This window comes from Dipodomys spectabilis, unplaced genomic scaffold, assembly GCF_019054845.1.
Source record: "Dipodomys spectabilis isolate Male_0828 unplaced genomic scaffold, ASM1905484v1 ptg000004l, whole genome shotgun sequence".
NCBI classification, from domain to species: Eukaryota; Metazoa; Chordata; class Mammalia; order Rodentia; family Heteromyidae; genus Dipodomys; species Dipodomys spectabilis.
The window spans coordinates 2,387,713-2,406,942 of record NW_024870681.1 but is presented as its reverse complement, the minus strand read 5'-3'; the positions used below and the strand labels follow the sequence as shown (position 1 = coordinate 2,406,942).

General features: G+C 51.3%; 1 protein-coding gene across 3 annotated transcripts; it reads left to right on the top strand.

The window, feature by feature from the left end:
* Positions 1-378: 378 nt before the first annotated feature.
* Foxn1 (forkhead box N1) lies at positions 379-16,230 on the top strand. 3 transcript variants are annotated; one of them, XM_042693644.1, is made up of 8 exons: positions 379-524; positions 920-1,381; positions 4,145-4,258; positions 6,029-6,159; positions 7,939-8,035; positions 13,065-13,272; positions 13,417-13,908; positions 15,911-16,230. In XM_042693644.1, the coding sequence occupies exons 1-8, from the start codon at positions 402-404 to the stop codon at positions 16,228-16,230; spliced, it is 1,947 nt and encodes a 648-aa protein (XP_042549578.1). In that variant the 5' UTR covers positions 379-401. The 3 variants fall into 3 exon arrangements, with proteins under 3 accessions (XP_042549578.1, XP_042549582.1, XP_042549588.1); XM_042693648.1 differs by having other exon boundaries at positions 402-524; positions 923-1,381; XM_042693654.1 differs by having other exon boundaries at positions 402-524; positions 4,148-4,258.
* The last annotated feature ends 3,000 nt before the right edge of the window (positions 16,231-19,230 follow it).

Below are 19,230 nucleotides of genomic sequence, written 5' to 3'. Positions count from 1 at the left end.
CAGCTTCAGAGTTCTCCCACCTCAAGCTTGGGCCTGAATCATCCTCTTGATCCCCTTCCTTTCAGGGCCTGAAAAGCCTTTGAACAAGATCAGCTAGCCCAGCCCTTTGTTGTAGACATTGGAGGCCAAGCACAAGGAGCCAGGGACAGAGTCTGGTGGGGAAACAGGGTATCTCTGACTCAGTACCCTACAGCTGCAGAACTGAGAACAGCAAGACCCCTCTTCCAAGGGTCCTACCTGGCAAAGGGGCTCTCTCTCTCTCTCTCTGCCCCATCAGATGACTGGCTACAGGAAGGGTCTTAGCCCAGGGATAGGGTGGGAGTGAAGGTTGTAGTTAGTCACCCCAGATGTTGGTCCTCACTCTCATCACAGCCGGCTTTCTTCGAGGCCAGGACTGGGTGATGGTGTCATTACTTCCGCCACAGTCTGACGTCACACTGCCAGGCCACACCCGATTGGAGGGCGACCCCCAAGGGGACCTCATGCAGGCTCCGGGCCTCCCAGGCTCCCCTGCCCCACAGAGCGTAAGTACCTGGCACCTAAACCTGGGCTTAGGATAAAAACCCAAGGGCTATGTGGGCAGCAGGGACTTCCTAAGGTCTATCTTGTCCTTTCCATCAAGTATTTGATGACTCTGAGATCCAGAAAGGCTCAGATATGGGTTCAATTCTTTGGGTCTGGGGTTTCTTCCATAACAGGGCTATGGAGCCCCAGTTAACCTTAGGGTGACCCCAGGTTTAGATGTAGTATGCTTTTATCAAGTTGGGGCTCCCAAGAGCAGGCTATGTGTTCTCCATCATTCGGAGACTTCCCAGAGTTGTGCCCCAGACCATTTTCCCCAGCACAGAACAGATCCCCTGGCAGGACCCAGGCCTGGTCTAACCCTCACTCCTAAGGTCTCTGCCCTCTTCCTACCCAGAAGCATACAGGCTTCAACTGCTCATCATTTGTGCCAGATGGTCCTCCAGAGAGAGCCCCTTCGCTGCCTCCACACAGCCCAAGCATCGCGTCACCAGGTCCTGAACAAGTCCAGGGACACTGCCCAGCCGGACCTGGCTCAGGCCCCTTTCGGCTCTCACCCTCTGACAAGTTTTCTGGCTTCGGCTTTGAGGAGGGTCCAGGAAGCAGCCCTGGACGCTTCCTCAAGGGCAACCACGTGCCTTTCCACCCCTACAAGCGGCATTTCCATGAGGACATCTTCTCTGATGCCCAGACAGCTCTGGCCCTGGATGGACACTCCTTTAAGGCCTCTGGGGCACTGGAGCCTTTTGAGGACATCCCTGTGGACATGGGTGAGGCAGAGGCCTTCCTGCCTGGCTTCCCAGCGGAGGCCTGGTGCAACGGTCTCTCTTACCCCAGCCAGGAGCACAGCCAGGTGCTGGTGAGTATCAGTGGCCACAGGCCTTCCTGCCTCTCCCTTGTCTGGATTCTCAGGGTACTAGAAGGAGCTCAACGTTGCCACCTTGCCTTTTTAGACCTTGTGTCTCAAGATCAGTCTTCCACTGGACACAGAAAGCACAGTGCGGGCCACTTGGTCAGCTAGGGAAGGGATGCTGGCCCGGCAAGCTAAGGAAGCTGGCTAAGGAAGCTGGAAGCTTCCCAGAGGCCCTGAGTCAGGATCCCAGAGTATGACTTCTGTTTGTCAAGTGTCAAGAATCTCCAGGCAGACCAACCCGCCCATATGCAAATGTGAGAAGAAAAACACATTCCAGAGGCCAAGAGAAAGGGCTCAGCCAGGAGCTCAACTTCCCTCTTGAATACCAGTGTGCAGAGCTGAGGGACCTACATCCTTTTCTTTCTTTTTCTCTTTCTTTTTCTTTCTTTCTTTCTTTCTTTCTTTCTTTCTTTCTTTCTTTCTTTCTTTCTTTCTTTCTTTCTTTCTCTTTCTTTCTTTCTTTCTTTCCTTCATTCTTTCTTTCTTTCGCCAGTCCTGGAGCTTGAACTTAGGGCCTGGGCACTGTCCTTAAGACTCTCTTGCTCAAGGCTAGCACTCTACCACTTGAGCCACAGCACCATTTCCAGCTTTTTCTGTTTATGTGGCACTGAGGAATCAAACCCAGGGCTTCATGCATGCTAGGCAAGCACTCTACCACTAAGCCACATTCCCAGCCCAAGCTAAATCTTTTAAAGTCATGCCAAGCACTTCTTCCTAAGTCCTATTTCATTGATTATTGATTATTGATTGATTGATTTGCTGATCCTAGAACTTGAACTCAGGGCCTAGGTGCTATCCCTGAGGTTTTTTGTTGTTGTTCTTCAAGCCTAGCACTCTACCACTTATGCAACAGTTCCTCTTCTGGCTTTTTTGATAGTTTACTGGAAACAAGAATCTCACAAACTTTCCTGCCTGAGCTAGCTTTGAACCACAATCCTCAGACCTCAATCTCCTGAGTAGCTAGCATTACAGGTACAGCCACTGGTATCTGCCTATTTTATTTTATTTTATTTTATTTTTTTGCTGGTCATGGGGCCTGAACTCTGGGTCTGGGCGCTGTCCCTCAGCTCTTCAGCTCAAGGCTAGCGCTCTACCACTGGAGCCACAGCACCACTTCCGGCTTTTTCTGTTTATGTGGTGCTGAGGAATCGAACCCAGGGCCTCATGCTTACAAGGCAAGCACTCTACCGCTGAGCTACCTTCCTAGCCCCTATTTTTTTATTTTACAGAAATAGGAGTTCATTATATGGCCCAAAGCTGGCCTTGAACTGAGACTGGTGCCTTAGCATCCCTGGGCTGGCATTACAGGCTTGTTTGCCCCCTATTCTTTGCCTGAGCCTGTTCAGAGAAATATCTTTAAAACATTTTTGAGAGGTTAACATGTCTTCCCAGCTATACCTGCAAGCTGGGTGACTATAGGCAAGTCACTTAGCCTCCCCGAGACTCACTGGAAAAGTCGGGCTAAGGGTACAACCTCTTGAGAGTAGTTTCTTTGGGACACCAAAGGGAGCTTACTTCCCACTCCCCACTCTGTCTAAATGGTCTTAGAGCAGTGACTGAGTGGCCCAGCTAAGCTGTGCCTCCTCTAAATTCCCATCAATCCTCCCTACCTCTTGCTTGCAAACAGGGCCCCCATTCTAGTCCCACTCAAGCCACTACCAACCAGAAAGGAAGATGGGAAATGGAGATGGACACCTGACAGGTGTGGCCAAGACAGGATCTTATCCAGCAAGCCCCACTAAGGCAACAGCACACCAGCAACGGCCCCCAAAAGCCCACTCAGCACCAGCTCCTGGTTGTCCTGCCAGGTGCTTTCTTTCAAGTGCCCCCACTTAATCTTCATTACAACCATTCTTTGCCTTGCGAAGGAGGACTTGAGGCTTAATAGAGACTAAGGCAGCCCACAGCCTGTGCATGGTGGAGCTGAGATTTAAGTACACACTTATCCATATGGAGCGAGAAGAGCTCAACTCAGAGCCCCACAGCTCCTGGGTTGAGCTGCTGGGTGACCTGGTGCACATGGGCTCCTTTCTTTGATGGCAGCCCCATCATCTATCAAATGAAGGGGTTGGACAGCAGACCTCAAGGCCCTTCCAGGCCCAAGATTCTGTGATTGTGGCAATCTCTACATTCACAACCCCAGGGTACACCCAGGAAAAAGGTCACAGCTAGCTTGTCCCTTTGAGCCCAAGTGGTCAGCTTCCCAGGACCCCTGAGAATCCTAAGAATAATCTACCCCCACAATGTGTGTCCATTATCCAGAACTTTCTGTGCTACTCAGATCCTGATTGTTCTACCCCCCATTTAATCCTCCCTACAATCCTGTAGAAAGTTCCATTATCTCCACCTAGTGAAAGAGGACCTGAGGCTTGTAGAGACTGAGGCAGCTAGGCCCTGAGGACTCCTCTGTCCTTAATTCAATGTGACCACTGACAAGTCTCTCCTCCTCTCTGTCCTCTCCCAGCACAGCCTAACCTCTGTCTCTCACTTGAAGCAAGGACAAGGGTTAGATTCCAGCCTTGGTTCACACCATTAACTTGCTGAGCTCCCTGAGGGAAATCCCCGCCCTCCTCTGTTTCTCTATTCTTCTCCAGGAATCAGCTTTAAAGAGGCAGGGAAGGGCAAGGGCTTGTTTGGTGTAAAGTTCGGGATGAGGGAATAGGAAAAGAGAAAAAAACAAACAAACACAAAATTGGTTTTCTTTTCTAGCAGGGGTCAGAGGTCAAGGTCAAGCCCCCAGCTCTGGAGAATGGTGCTGGGATGTACTGCTACCAGCCTCCCTTGCAGCACATGTACTGCCCCTCCCAGCCTCCCTTCCACCAGGTGAGTCTGGGGCAGGTGAGCATGTGCCCCACCCCTCCCCGGTCTCAGGATTATCTTCTCGTGTGGATGTGTACTCTGTGTGGCTCATAGATGTGAATGTGGGTGTGAATGGGATTCAGTGCAGGCAGCAGGGTCCTGAATCTCATACTGGGCCGCCCTGGGTGGGGGTGGAGGGGGTTAGTGGTTAGTGGGGAGAGACATAATTGCTTTTCCTTGGGGGAGGAGGGGAGAAGGGGTGAGACTGAGAGGAGGCTAGGCCATGATATGAAGCAAAGAGGGAGGGAGAGAGGAGCCACCCCAGACAGACAGGGACAGAGAGAAAAGGGGTGTGTGGTGTGACACACTCAGGCTGCATGGGACAGGAAATAATGGACTCCTTGCCAGGTCACATCCTGCTAGGTGACCTTAAGCTTCCAATTTCCCTTTGACTGAGAGTGAGTAGGCCCCAGTATGAGGTGAGGAGGCCTCCCTACCTGGAAGGCTGTCCGTCTTCATTAGCTTTGGGCTTTTCCCCATTACACTACCCAGCTTCAGCCTTGCCCAAATGTACAGGATGGGGTAAATAATCACTTCACACTGACAAGGGATGGAGGGACTTTTGTTTTGTTTTGTTTTAAGAGAAAGAAAAGAGCCCCAGAGCAGCCAGAGTCATCGGGCAAGACAGAGCAAGTGGCTGCCCAGCGCCCGGCTCTATCCACCTGCAGCCTGGCACTGGGACAGGCCCTGCCTGTGGAGCAGGTTCTACTCCTGCCTTTTTGGCATTGGCCCTGATCTTGGCCAAGCCAGGAGGCAGGCAAGTGGTGGGGGCGGGGGGGGGGGGGGGGAGTCAGACAGCCTGCACTGTAAGAGAAAAAGAAGGAAGCAAGGGACACCACATGGCACCAGGGAACATCTTCTCTTCTGGAAAGGGCCTGACTGCGATGGTCAAAGCTGCCCTGAGACTCCTGGTCTGACTCAGGGTAGAAGATGTCCCTGAGACAGCCTGTCACAACCAGGATGGAGCCACTACAGGATCAAGGAGCCACCAGAACCTTAAATGGCCTCACCATGTCTGGTCCTACTTTGATGCCCTCTGTAGTCTGCACCCTTCTGGAACAAGATGGCCGCACCCAGGGCTTTATGGAGCCTAGAGACAGGGTGACTCAGGCACTAAGTGTCTCTCGGTGACCTGGAAAGAGCACTTCAGCCCGGAGCAGCTGGGGGAGTCAGAGTCTCCTACTCCCCTACCCCCATAAAACACCATCTTCGGCACCGCAGCCACGCCCTTTGCTGTAAAACCACCTCCTACCCCCACCTGCCCACCACCATGACCGGCTCTTTCAAAGAGCCACTGAAACTCATAAAAGGTGGCAGTGCCCAGCAAACGCCCAGGCTGGACATCCCACTTCCGGCCCAGTAGTCTCTAAGAGAGGCCCAGGGGAGCCTGGAGTGCCTGCCAGGAAGGATGCAGGAGCTGAGGGCTGCTCTTCATCCATCACCATGACAATGAGAGCACCTAAAGGGCTGAGAGGAAGGAGCTGGAGGAAGGGAGCTTTGAGGCCTTTGAGATTCTGCATTCCAGAATTGGATCTCCTCCCAGGCCATCATGAGGATGTCCACACATTGGTCCCCTCTCAGATAGCTCTGCCATGGGGGTGGTGGAGCCCATGTCCAGGGAGAGGACAATCAGACCGCAGTGATTTCTTTGGATACATAGGAATGGGGGAGGGGAATCCCTCCTTGGAAAGGCTGGCTATCATGGTAATCATTCTGCCCCTTTGACCTCTACAGTACTCGCCTGGCGGTGGCAGCTACCCTGTACCCTATCTGGGTTCTGCTCACTATCCATACCAGAGGATTTCACCCCAGGCCAGCGCTGATGGCCACCAGCCGCTTTTCCCCAAACCCATCTACTCCTACAGGTACATCTCTCAACAACACCCTTGGCTTGAAAGGAGTGGGGGAGGAAGGGGAAACTGAACGGAGGCATAGAATCCTTAGGGTGTGATGGTAATAGCAAGAGGTGGAAATCATACCCAATAGGTTCCAAAAGATACCGAGGAGAAGATTCCTAAATGGGGGCAGGGAGTGGACTAGTTGGCCCCTAACCTTTCATCTAACCCAGGAGAAAGCATTGGTTCCTTGAATGGGCCTGATGAGTCAAACCTTGTGGTACCCAGGGCCTGAGACTGGAGTTTAGGGGTAAGGAGAAAAGGACACTCTTCTTTTCCCTCTCCCCAGATACAGAGAGAAGCCACGTTCAAAAGCTCTGCTGGAAATAAATGAGGGAGGAGGGTTGTAGCAGTGACTCAGTTACAGGCCATCTGCCAATTCTGGTGGGTCCTCTCTGAGGCTGAGATTTGGTACTAGCAGCACCCAGTACATCTGTCCTTCTACTCATCCTATCCACAAGGATGTGTCACCTAATGGGTGGCAGGCCCCAGAGACAGGGAGAAGCCAGATCCTCAGCTAGAAAAAACTCAGGGGATGGAAGAAGAAGGAAAACAGTCAGAAACACAGAGAGGGGGCTTTACAAGAGACAGGCTGCTGTGCAGGAATGAGACAAACAGGACTTGTAGTACAGCAGAATTGGGTTCTAGACCCAGATTTGGGATTTACTAGCTGTGAAACTGAGACTAGTTACTTAATCTCTTGGATCCTCTGTTTGTTTGTATGGGTAAGAAAGGAGGAGGAGGAGGAGGAGGAGGAGGAGGAGGGAGGAGGGAGGAGGGAGGAGGGAGGAGGGAGGAGGAAAAGGAAGGAAGGAAGGAAGGAAGGAAGGAAATGTCAGGTCTAGTGCTAGTGGCTTGCATTTGTAATCCTGGCTAAACAGGAGGCTGAGATTAGAAGATCACAGTTTAAAGCCAGCCTGAATAGATAAATCTGAGAGGTTCTTATCTCCAATTAACCAACTAAAAACTGAAAGTGGAGGTGTGGCTCAAGTGATAGAGTGCCAGCCTTAAGCAAAAAAGCTAAACAAGAATGCTAGGCCCGGCTGGGTGCCAGTGGCTCATGCCTGTAATCTTAGCTACTCAAGAGGCTGAGATCTGAGGATCACGGTTCAAAGCCAGCCTGGGAAGGAAAGTCCGTAAGACTCTTATCTCCAAGTGGTAGAGTGCTAGCCTTGAGCTGAAGAGCTGAGGGACAGTGTTCAGGCCCAGACTTCAAGCCCTGTGACCAACCAAAAAAAAAAAAAAGAATGCTAGGCCCTGAGTTCAAGCCCTAGTATTGGCACACGCGCGCACGTGCACGCACACACACAGAGTCAGGGTACAGCAATTCAGGCTATTGGAAGGTTTAAGTAAAAGAATATAGGAGGCACAGCCTGTGATATTTCAGGAATTTAAGATATCTTAGTTCCTTCCCTACTATCCAATTTTCATGCAACTGGTTGAGGACAGACAGGTAATGACAGTTTTCATATAATGAGTGTACTATGTTATTCTCAGATAGCTATTACTTGCTCCCATTTCACAGCAGAGGAAACTGAGATTTGAAGTAGCTAAGGTACCCACTCAAGGTCACACAGCTGGTACCTAGCTAAGTCAGATAATAACTATTGTTTCTCAGACTCCACTGACCCTGATAGATTTGTGATTCCTGACTTCAGTATCTACTCAGAGCCAATCATCAGAGGGAGAGTTTGTTTGGGAGGTGTCTAGGGTCTTGTCATACTCTCAGGGACTCTCTGTTTTCTTCAGCATCCTCATCTTCATGGCCCTTAAGAACAGTAAAACCGGAAGCCTTCCAGTTAGTGAGATCTACAACTTCATGACGGAACACTTCCCTTACTTTAAGGTAAGACTGCTCACCACCCCAAGTCTTGGGCAAGCCAGGCCTGTCCAGAACCAAAGGGTTCAGCCTGGAGGTAGGAAGGGAGCTAGGATGGGGATCAGAAGGAGGTTTCCCCCCTAAAAGAAGATTCTACAGCTAGTTATGACTAAGTTATGAAGCATTCACCTAGCATGCATGAGACGCAGGGTGCCATCCTCAGTTCTTTTATTTGTTTTTATTTTTATTTCTGCCAGTCCCAGGACTTGAACTCAGGACCTAGACTGTCCCTGAGCCTCTTTGTGCTCAAGGCTAGTGCTCTACTTCTGAGCAGTTTATTGGAGATAAGAGTCTCATGGACTTTCCTTCTTGGGCTGGTTTCAAGCCACAATCCTCAAATCTCAGCCTCCTGAGTAGCTAGGATTACAGGCGTGAGCCATCAGCACCTGGCTTCATTCTCGGTTCTTTATTTAAAAAAAAAAAAAAAAGGCAGAGGAGGGGAAAATGTAGAGAACTGAGAGTTGAAGCTGCTGGCTCCAGGTTACACAGTGGGTTGGAGTCAGATCTTCTGCTAGTGGGAAGTGAACTAGGCTTCAAGAAGCAGATACCTATCTTGAGTTTGGAGAGAAAGTTGAAGAAGAAATGAGAAGCTGTCCCTGGCCTTGCCCCCAGGATGCTGTGAACCTGGAGGAATTCCAGTGGGAGCTGGTCAGCCAGGGTGACAAGAGGTGCTGGGGCTGAAGAACCCATCGCCTTGCAGAGTGAGATTATGATCTGCCTCTGTGGGCGGCAGGCTGAGCTGCAGTTGTGCCAGAAAGTGGGGTGTGGGTTTCATAGTCTTTGGCTGTTCCATAGAACTGGCTGGCTCACTTGACTCTCTCCCTTCCCACCTCCTGGGTACAGAATCTAGCTCTTAACCTCCCCAGGAGGGGTTTGGAGAAAGCCCAACCCAACTCCCTCCCAGAACCCCTAGATCAAGAGAAGGAGTGAAAGGGCCTTTGAGGAAACTGAGTCACTAAATCCTCAGGGGGTAAGGATAATGGCAGGAGGTAAGAGGTCAAACCCAGTGGGTTCCCAAGGGATGCTGAAGAGCAGATTCCTGCCTGGGGGGCAGGGGGTAAACTAGATCCCCTCTGACCTTTTGCCTAACCCTGAGGAATCCTGTCTGATTTGACTTGCATGGGCCCCCTGAGGTCCAGCCTCTTGGGACAGGACAGGTACCCTTTTTCCCAGATGGGAAAATATATCAGAAGGCAGTCTATTCACCCCAGGTCACATAGCAGGTGGAGTCATGTCCCGGATGAAGTTATTTAGCTTCACACACTGTCCCCTCTCCCTTGCTGCCTGCCCACCCCATGCCCCAGACCATCCTGGGTGGGTGTGAGCTTGTGTCTAAGACATGCCTTCCCCAAGAACGACATCCTGATGGACAGGATCTCCTCTGCTTCCCAGGCAGAGGCCAGGAGCTGAAGCCCAGGCAATCCAGAACTCTCAGCTCCATCTCTGCCAGTGGTGGGTTCCTGCCCCCACCCCACCCCACAGCCCCAGCTCCCCAAATGTCCTGCCAGGGGATAATTGGCAGCTGATGTCCAGACGCGTCTGTACTTGCTGAGCTGCTGTCCGGTGGGGAGTGGGTAAGAGGGTGGGCATGATCTGGCCAGGAATAGAAAAACATGTTGACCCACTAGAGGTTTAAAGGGAGAGGAGGGGGAGGAAAGTAGTTGCTCAGATTCCAGAGGCTTCAAAGCCTTGTACCTAGGATTGCACCTGTGCCCCAACAGGTCAGGGAGCTGAGCTCTCTCTAACTCCTAAAGCCCTGAGGGTCTTCCAGGCCTCCAAGGGTTGGGCCAGAGAAAGGGAAACGAAGGCCCTGCCCCACTCCTCTGGGCCAACGATGGTTCTTGCCAACTCCCAGCCTGGCCCTCGGCCCCTCCCTGCATCTCATCTTCCTGGCTTAATTATTTTTCCTGGGAGCCGTGTAATCCCTGTTTTATGAGGCTGAAGAGTGAAGAGGTCTAACAGCTTTTTTCGGTTCTAGTTGTTGTTCTTAGCCAGTTGCATCACTCCCTCATTCCCCAGTTTACATTTGACTTCAGAGAGAGAGCATCTAAGAAGATAGGACGGGCCCCGGATGGTAAGGCAGGTCCTAGAATGGGTGACCTGGGCAGGGCCCTTAGTTAAAGGAGAGGGCTGGAATCTGGGTTCATCACTCCCTTATGGGGTGATAAAAGGCTAGGCCTTTTTTCTCTGGATATCAGTTTTCCACTCTGTAAAAATGGTTGAGTTTGCTGAGCACCAGTGGCTCACATCCGGAATCCTGGCTACTCAAGAGGCTGAGATCTAAGGATCTAGGTACAAAGGCAGCCCAGGTAGGAAAGTTTACGAGATTCTTATCTCCAATTAACCATCAGAAAACCAGGAGTGGAAGTGTGGCTCAGGTGGTAAAGGCCCAATCTTGAGCAAAACACCTAAGGGATAGTGACCAAGCCCAACTTCAAGGCCCAAATACTGGCACACAAATGGTCTGTCAGGATCTGTTGGCACAGAGATTCCTGCCAACTGGACAATTTCCCTCTGACTCTTCTAAGGAACTATTCAAAGATTCCCTACCCTCTCCATCTCTCACTCGCCATTTGACGGTATTTTTTCTGGGCAAGGAAAGACCTGATTCTGAGTGGACTACACTCAGGCCCAGGGCAGCCGATGTGTGCGTCCTATAGCCCCATGAGTCAGGAATGTGGGACTAGGGAAGTGTCCAGCCACTGGACATAATTGTTAGTGCTGACCATACTCCTTCCAAACAGGAAGTGGCTGGGGTGAGGGCTGCCCTGGCATCCCAAAGTCACAGATTTATGGGGCCATAAAAAAATCCCAGTGCCCATTAATTCTGCCCAGGGGGCGACACAGCCTTGAGACAGTTGTGGGAGTCAGAGGCTGGTCTGATGGCTCAAAAAAAAAAAAAAAAAATCTTCCTTAGCAATGATCCTTGGGGGATTATCTCAAACAGCCCCCCATCCCCAGGGCAGCTGTCCCCAAGAAAGGCTCCAGTAGCCACAGCCAGCAACTCATAGTGACGCTGGCATCAGGGCCTGGTTCTGCTGGGCGTGATTCAGCTTGACTGTTCCCTGGGGCAAGTGAGCTGGGAGGAGGGAGTGGCTGCCCCTCATTAACCAGCAACTAAAGACTGAAAAGGAGAAGGGTCAGAGGATGAGGGCAAAGGAGCCCCAATGACCAGAGAAGCAGCTCTAGACACAGTCCACCCCCACTGGGCACCAGGCAGTCCCAGAACCTGGAACAGATGGAAAGGTAGGGGGCGGGAAGTCCATAGGCACCCCCGCCACCGCCTCTCATCCAACTGAGTCAGCCTAATGGTTTTTACAACACTCCCTGGGCACAATTACTGCGCTGGTGGCATGACCAGGACTCCTAATGGGTGTTTATTCTGTTGGCACGGTACCCCCCCCTCGCCTGAGGGCTGGCCTCCACACAAGGACACACCCCCTGGGCACACTCATGTGAACACACACCCACACACTCAATCATAGATACACACACACATCCCATATACACACATACTCAGAGAGAGTCTTACACAGCTACCCTTGGAGACGTGCATATCCTCACACACAGACCCATTCGTACCTGAACACACTGCTCACACCAGGAAGGCACATTTAGGGATGTACCTCACCCCCCCCCACACCTGTGCACCAACCCCATATAATACAGTCAAATGCATGTGCAACATGTGTACACAGACCCAACCTCTCACCAGCTCACCCATTTTTTTTCTCCCAAGTTGGCTCCAGAAGGGCTAAGTTTGGATTAAGAGAGGAACATTCTACAGCTTCTCCCTCCAGAGCTGATCCAAGAGACCCTGTAGTGAGCAAGAGGCTACATAGGCCATAAGGCCCAGTGTGGGTAGTACAACTTTAGTAGGGACATAGGCCAGAGGCCTTTGGGCACCCACCAGCCCCCCCCCCAATTTATCTGTCTCTCCATCCCTCTCTGTCTCTCTCTGTCTGTCTCTGTCTCTCTCTCTCTCTCTCTCTCTCCCTCCCACACACACACACACACACACACACACACACACACACACTTCTGTGGGGGAAGGTACTAGAGCTTGAACTAGAGCCTGGGCACTGTCCCTCAACTTTCTCACTCAAGGCTAGTAATTCTACCATTTGAGACACAGCTCCACTCCCTGCTTTTGTGTGTGTGTGTGTGTGTGTGTGTGTGTGTGTTTTGGCTGTGGGGTCTGAACTCTGGGCCTGGGCGCTATCCCTCAGCTCTTCAGCTCAAGGCTAGCAGTCTACCACTTGATCCACAGCGCCACTTACAGCTTTTTCTGCTTATGTGGTGCTGAGGAATCGAACCCAGGGCCTCAAGCATGCAAGACAAGCACTCTACCACTAAGCCACCTTCCCAGCCCATGTGTGTGTGTGTGTGCGTGTGTTTTGTCTGTCAGTTATGGGGCTTGAACTCTGGGCCTGGGCACTATCCTTCAGCTCTTCAGCTCAAGGTTAGCACTCTACCACTTGAGTCACATCCCACCACTCCCAGTTTTCTGGTGGTTAATTGGAGATAGTCTCAGGGACTTTCTGTCCGGGTTGGCTTTGAACCACGATCCTCAGATCTCAGCCTCCTTAGTAGCTAGGATTACAGGCGTGAGCCACCGGCACCCAGCTCACTTCCTGCTTTTTTTTTTTTTTTCCCTGCTGGTTAATTGGAGATAAGTCTCATGTACTTCCCTGCTAGGGCTGGCTTCAAACTGTGATCCTCAGATCTCAGCCTCTTGAGTAGCCAGGATAATAGGCATGCGTCACAATACCTGGCAACCAGTCATTTCTTTCATTACTTCATGGTCCTTTAATGGATTGGGCAGGATGAGGGCAGATTTTAGGTTTCTCCCCCGAAAGTTACTGAGCTTATGCTCAATAGATAGTGGGTCTGTGCACTGAATTGGCAAATTTCATGTTTTAGAGAGCTCAGACCTAGAGCGAACTCTTGCTGCCTGAACCCAGCCTGAATTCTTGGCTTTGCTTCACTCCCGCAGACAGCACCTGATGGCTGGAAGAATTCTGTCCGCCACAATCTATCACTCAACAAGTGCTTTGAGAAGGTGGAGAACAAGTCGGGAAGTTCATCGCGCAAGGGCTGCCTGTGGGCCCTCAATCCTGCCAAGATTGACAAGATGCAGGAGGAGCTGCAGAAATGGAAGAGGAAAGACCCCATTGCTGTGCGAAAAAGCATGGCCAAGCCAGGTAAGACTTAGCCTGGCCTTAGGAGGGAGAATTCTGGGAACCCATGAACCAAAAACAAGAGGATTCTGAGGCTGGGTTGGGGAGAGGAGGAGGCTGGGAACAAGGGAGGTCTCATGATGATCCTTCTCTCTTGGACCTTTTCAGAAGAGCTGGACAGCCTCATTGGAGACAAGAGGGAGAAGCTAGCCTCCCCGATGCTGGGCTGTCCACCCCCTGGGCTGCCAGGCCCAGGGCCCATCCGGCCACTGGCACCTCCAGCTGGGCTCTCCCAACCACTGCATTCAATCCATTCAGTTCCAGGCCCCATTCCTGGCAAGAACCCCCTACAGGACATTTTAGGGGGGCATGTACCCTCCTGCTACGGGCAGACATACCCACACCTCTCACCAGGCCTGGCCCCTGCTGGACCTCCACCGCCATTGTTCTCGCAGCCAGATGGGCACCTTGAGCTGCGAGTCCAGCCGGGCACCCCCCAGGACTCACCTCTGCCTGCCCACACCCCTCCCAGCCACAGCACCAAGCTGCTGGCTGAACCTTCGCCAGCCAGGACCGTGCATGACACCCTACTGCCAGATGGAGACCTTGGTACTGACCTGGATGCCATCAACCCTTCTCTCACTGACTTTGACTTCCAGGGTGAGCAGGGGGATGGGAAAGGGGAGGTGGGATGGGACTAGAGGCTGCTCATGTTTGGCTGGCTGTCCTTTACTGCTCTTGGGATTGCTGCCTGCTGGCTACTGGGTTTCTGGTCACTTGAAGATAAAGAGCCAAAAGTGGGTGTGGAGCTAGCTACCCTACCCAGAGCATGGAGTGAGGAGGGTCCTTGCCCCCATTTCCTTCCTCTTGGTGCCCTGAATACATTCTACCTGCCCCTTTTCAAACCACTCTGGGGCACTCACAAGCAGAAGGAAACAGTTTACCTCCAGAGAGCTCCAATCTGATGGCGAGACACACCAGATTTTAGGAAACTATTCTTAGGAATATCTTCAAAGAAATCCTCATCCCAGTCTGGGGCCGGTGGCTCAGGATCACAGTTTGAAGCCAGCCCAGGCAGGAAAGTATATGAGTCTCTTATTTCCAATTAACCAACAGAAAACCCAGCTCAGCTGGGCACTGCCAATGGCTCACATCTGTAATCCTAGCTATGCAGAAGGCTGAGATCTGAGGATCACGGTTCAAAGCCAGCCCAGGCAGGAAAGTCTGTGAGACTCTTATCTCCAATAAACCACTCAGAAAACTGGAAGTGGCACTGTGGCTCAAGTGGTAGAGTGCTAGCCTTGAGCTGAAGAGCTGAGGGACAGCGCCCAAGCCCAGAGTTCAAGCCCCACAACCGACCCAAAAAAATAAAATAAAGTAAAATAAACCAGCTCAAAGTTGTAGGGTGCTAGCCTTGAGTGAAAAAAGCTCAGGAACAGCACCCAGGCCCCGATTTTAAGACCTATGATTGACAAAAACTGATAAAAAATAAAAATAAAATAAATACATCTTCATCTCAGTCCAAATCAGGGCTTAGGCAGCTGTGGGCATGAAAATACTAGATCTTGGGCTGGGAAGATAGCTCAGCAGTAGAGTGCTTGCCTTGCAAGCATGAAGCCCTGGGTTCGATTCCTCAGCACCACATAAACAGAAAAAGCTGGAAGTAGCACTGTGGCTCCAGTGGTAGAGCACTAGCCTTGAGCTGAAGAACTGAGGGACAGCGCCCAGACCCAGAGTTCAGGCCCCATGACCGGCCAAAAAAAAAAAAAAAGAAAGAAAATACTAGATCTTGGGTTCAATGCCCAGCACTACAAAAAAAGCTACTGAGTACTAAGTATTTACATATGTCCCCATCTGTGCCTATAAAATAACAAGGAAACATTAAAACCATTTCACAAGTGCACATAGAGGTGACAGGACCTTCTCAGGGCTAGGTAATTGTTGGTTTTTTTTTTTATTAGTTTATATTAGTTATATGAGAAGGGGGAGTACAGATTTCATTGTTACCTCTCCACACATGTTCACACTATATTCTAATCAAGATCACTCCCCAGAGAGAGGGAGTTTGATCGGCAGCCAAGGCCAATCCCATCCTCTAGACCCTACAGGGCTGATGTCCTGTACCTCAGGACCTGGCCTGCCATGATGCTGAGAGAGGGAAAGAGGAAGAGGGAGAGAGACAGAGAGAGAGAGAGAGAGAGAGAGTGGCAGCACTGTTTGCTCCTGAGTCTGATATGCTTTCCTGTGCTTGTCCCTGGTCCCTGGCCCCTAGCCCTTACAATAGAGGAGGCCCAGGAATTCAGGCTTGTCTACCTCATCAGTCACGTGGTACATTGTGGGATGATCTCAGAGGGTCCTCCAGGCTACCACCAGGTGTCCAGAATTTGCACCAACCATTCTAGTAGGCAATTCTCAAATCCCTGAATCTTGACCCTCACCCTCTACCCCCAAAATAAGGTCACAAGGCTTTCAGACTGTGCCACTGGATCTTGGCATCTGAGACTCAAAAAAAAAAAATCAATCCAAGCTGGTACCAACATCTGCTTCCCATCAGTGACACCCTAATCTTTCTCTCCACAGCATGTAAGGGTTCTGTGGAGGACATATAGAGCCCCTCTGCTGCTCCCCGTTAACGTTTGTTCTTCCCTCCTTCCCCAACTAGGAAACCTGTGGGAACAGTTGAAGGACGACAGCCTGGCCCTCGATCCCCTGGTACTGGTGACCTCATCCCCGACGTCTTCCTCTCTGCCACCACCCCTGCCACCCTCCCATTGCTTTCCCCCAGGGCCCTGTCTACCAGAGACAAGCGGTGGAGCAAATGAATTGGCACCATCAGGCAGTGAGGGATCCGGGGCCCTAGGAGATCTACACCTCAGCACCCTCTACTCAGCCTATGTGGAGCTGGAGCCTACGCCCCCCACGGCCCCTGCCGGCCCTGCTGTGTACCTCAGCCCCAGCTCTAAGCCCATGGCCCTGGCATGAGCTAGGCCTAGCATCAGCTCATCTCTGCCTGATCTGGATTTCCCAGCTTATTGCCCACATCGGCTTCACCTTTAAAGGTCAAGGAAGGAAAACGCTACCTGTCCCCTGTGCCACTCCCTGTGAGCTGGCAGCTGCGGGGTAGAGGACAGTACCCAGGATGCTGCCCTCACACACTGCTGCCATCGGGTGGTCCAGCTCCTCACTCAGGGCTCCTGGAGAACAAGAAGCAAATGCACTCTCCTAGTTCTGTCCCTTTAGCGTTCCAGCATACACGGATCCGCAGTCCCTCAGATACACCCCCTACTTGTGCACCTCACATGCAGAGGAATCCACACCACATCATAGAGAGCCTAGCTTCCTGTCTGGGGTAGCTGAGAGTTAAAAGCCTTGGTTACCAAAGCTCAAGACCCCCATCCCATGTCAAAGGTCCCATCAACCATCATCTGACTGTGTACTCTGCAGGCCTGGCCTCCTCCAGTCATATCCTTTCCCGGAAGCCCCTGTATTTATTTCCCATCTTCACCCCAATGGTCCAGGCTCTGGCTCCATGTGACCTGTGGGCACCCCGAGGTCGGCGGGGGTAAGGGGGGGCTGCTTAGCAGCACCTGATTGCCAGGCTCTATCTACCTTCACATATATCCTGTCTGACCACCATCAGGTGACACACAGGAGAGACAACATCCACCCAGGACCAAACTGAGCCCAATTTCAACACAAGTGTTTGGGAGGAAAAAAAATCCTTGTCCTAGGAAACTCGAACACCTTCACTTGTCCTAGTCCCAGGGGGTAGAAAAAGTCCCCTGCAGGTCACCACAGTCTTAACTCTGTCTAGAAAGAAGTTCCTGTTGTTCATGTCCCAGCTTACTTTGAACTGTTTCAAGCAGCCTGGGCATCTGGGGAAGGAAAACTTAGCACAGGCTGGTGGGGGAGCAGCCATGGCCCCCACCTTCTCTTTGTTTGGCAGACTCAGGACACCAGGAAGCTCAAGAGATGTCCCTAGAGCTGAAGCTGTGACCCCAGGTGCCTACCATGTCCCCACAGGTGGGATCAGCAACCTACTTGGGTCCTGGGGTGACAAGTACCTCCAAAGGTGGACTCTAGGCTTGTATGAAGCACAAACAGATCCCTCAGTAGCCTGCCATTGTACCCAGTCCTGGAACAATAAAGCAAGTGTCTTGTGGTCTCAGCAACTGAGCCTTCATTTACAGGCCTCCCCTCGCAGAGCAGAAGCCAGGCCATGCTGACCAGAGATGCCCTGGGCCTATAGTGTCACTCGCTCCCCACCCAGCCTCCACCTTCCTTCACATGCTCTCCCCATCCAGAAATATGAAGTTTCAGCCAGCCACCGGTGGCTCATGCCTGTAATCCCAGCTACTCAGGAGGCTGAGATCTAAGGATCACGGTTCAAAGCCAGCCCAGGCAGGAAAGTCTGTGAGACTCTTATCTCCAATAAACCACCAGAAAACTGGAAGTTTCTGTAGCTCAAATGGTAGAGCACTCACCTTGAGCTGAAGAGCTGAGGGACAGCACTCAAGCCCAGAGTTCAAGCCCCACAACCGACAAAAAAAAAAAAAGAAAAAAGAAAAAAAGAAATATGAAGTTTCCAAATACAGAGTAACATTTCCTGCTGGGCTCTGGTGGCTCACACCTGTAATCCTAGCTACTCAGGAGGCTGAGATCTGAGAATCACAGTTTGAAGCCAGCTCAGGTAGGAAAGTCTGTAACTACCAGAAAACCAGAAGTGGTGCTATGGCTCAAACTGGTAGAGCCTAGCTTTGAGTTTAAAAGCCCAAGGACACTGCCCATGCCCTGAGTTCAAACCCCATGACCAACAATTAAAAAAAAAAGATTTCCTGCCGAGGCTAGGGAAACTGAGCAAGCAGGTGGGCAGGGCCTCTTCCCAGAGCAATTTGAAGAATTTGAGATGCAGCAAGTCTTCCCCACTGAGAGGAAGGAAGGCAATGCTCTCCTCAAGTGCTCCTTCCTACTAGGACCTACCACCTCCTTTCAGCTTCTCTTCCTCAGTCTCCTCATGCAACAAGGAACCACTGAATGGAGTGGAGTGGCTATAATCTCAGTTAAGAAGGGGGTTAGAAATAGAAGGATCACTATCCAAAGCTGACTGGAGAAAAGCACAAGACCCTACCTCAAAAAATAAACTAAAAACAGCCGGGCGCTGGTGGCTCACGCCTGTAATCCTAGCTACTCAGGAGGCTGAGATCTGAGGATCGCGGTTCAAAGCCAGCCCGGGCAGGAAAGATCGTGAGACTCCTATCTCCAATAAACCACCAGAAAACCAGAAGTGGCGCTGTAGCTCAAGTGGTAGAGCGCTCGCCTTGAGCTGAAGAGCTGAGGGACAGCGTCCAGGCCCAGAGTTCAAGCCCCACGGCCGACCAAAAAAATAAATAAATAAATAAACTAAAAACAAAAGACCTAGAGAATGACTCAAGTGCTAGAGCAGCACAGGCTTGTGGCCCTGAGTTCAAATGGTACTGCCACCCCTCCCCCAAAATAATGATAATGAGAAGGCTGGGTGCTGGTGTCTCATATCTATAATCCTAGTTACTCAGGAAGCTGAGGTCTGAGAATTAGGAATTAGAGATAGCCTAAGCAGAAATAAGCCTGCTTATTTCCAATTAACCAACAAAATGTCAGACTAGATTTATGGGACAAGTGGTAGAGTGCCAGTCATGAGTAAAAAAGCTGAGCTAGAGCATAAAGCCCTCTACTGCTGAAAAGAGGGAGGGGGAAGGAGAGGAAGAAGGAAGGAAGGAAGGAAGGAAGGAGGGAAGGAGGGAAGGAGGGAGGGAGAGAAGGGAAGGGAAGGGAAGGAAGAATGAAGAAAAGAAGGATGGAGGGAGGCAGGCAGGCAAACAAATAAGAGGGGAAGGGGAAAGGGAAGGGGAAGGGAAAAAGTGGTCACTGCCCTATGCAGGCTATGTCTACCAGCCTCCTCTGCCCACAGCTAGAAGAGTTTGTTTGAGGTCCTGGGTTCTAGGT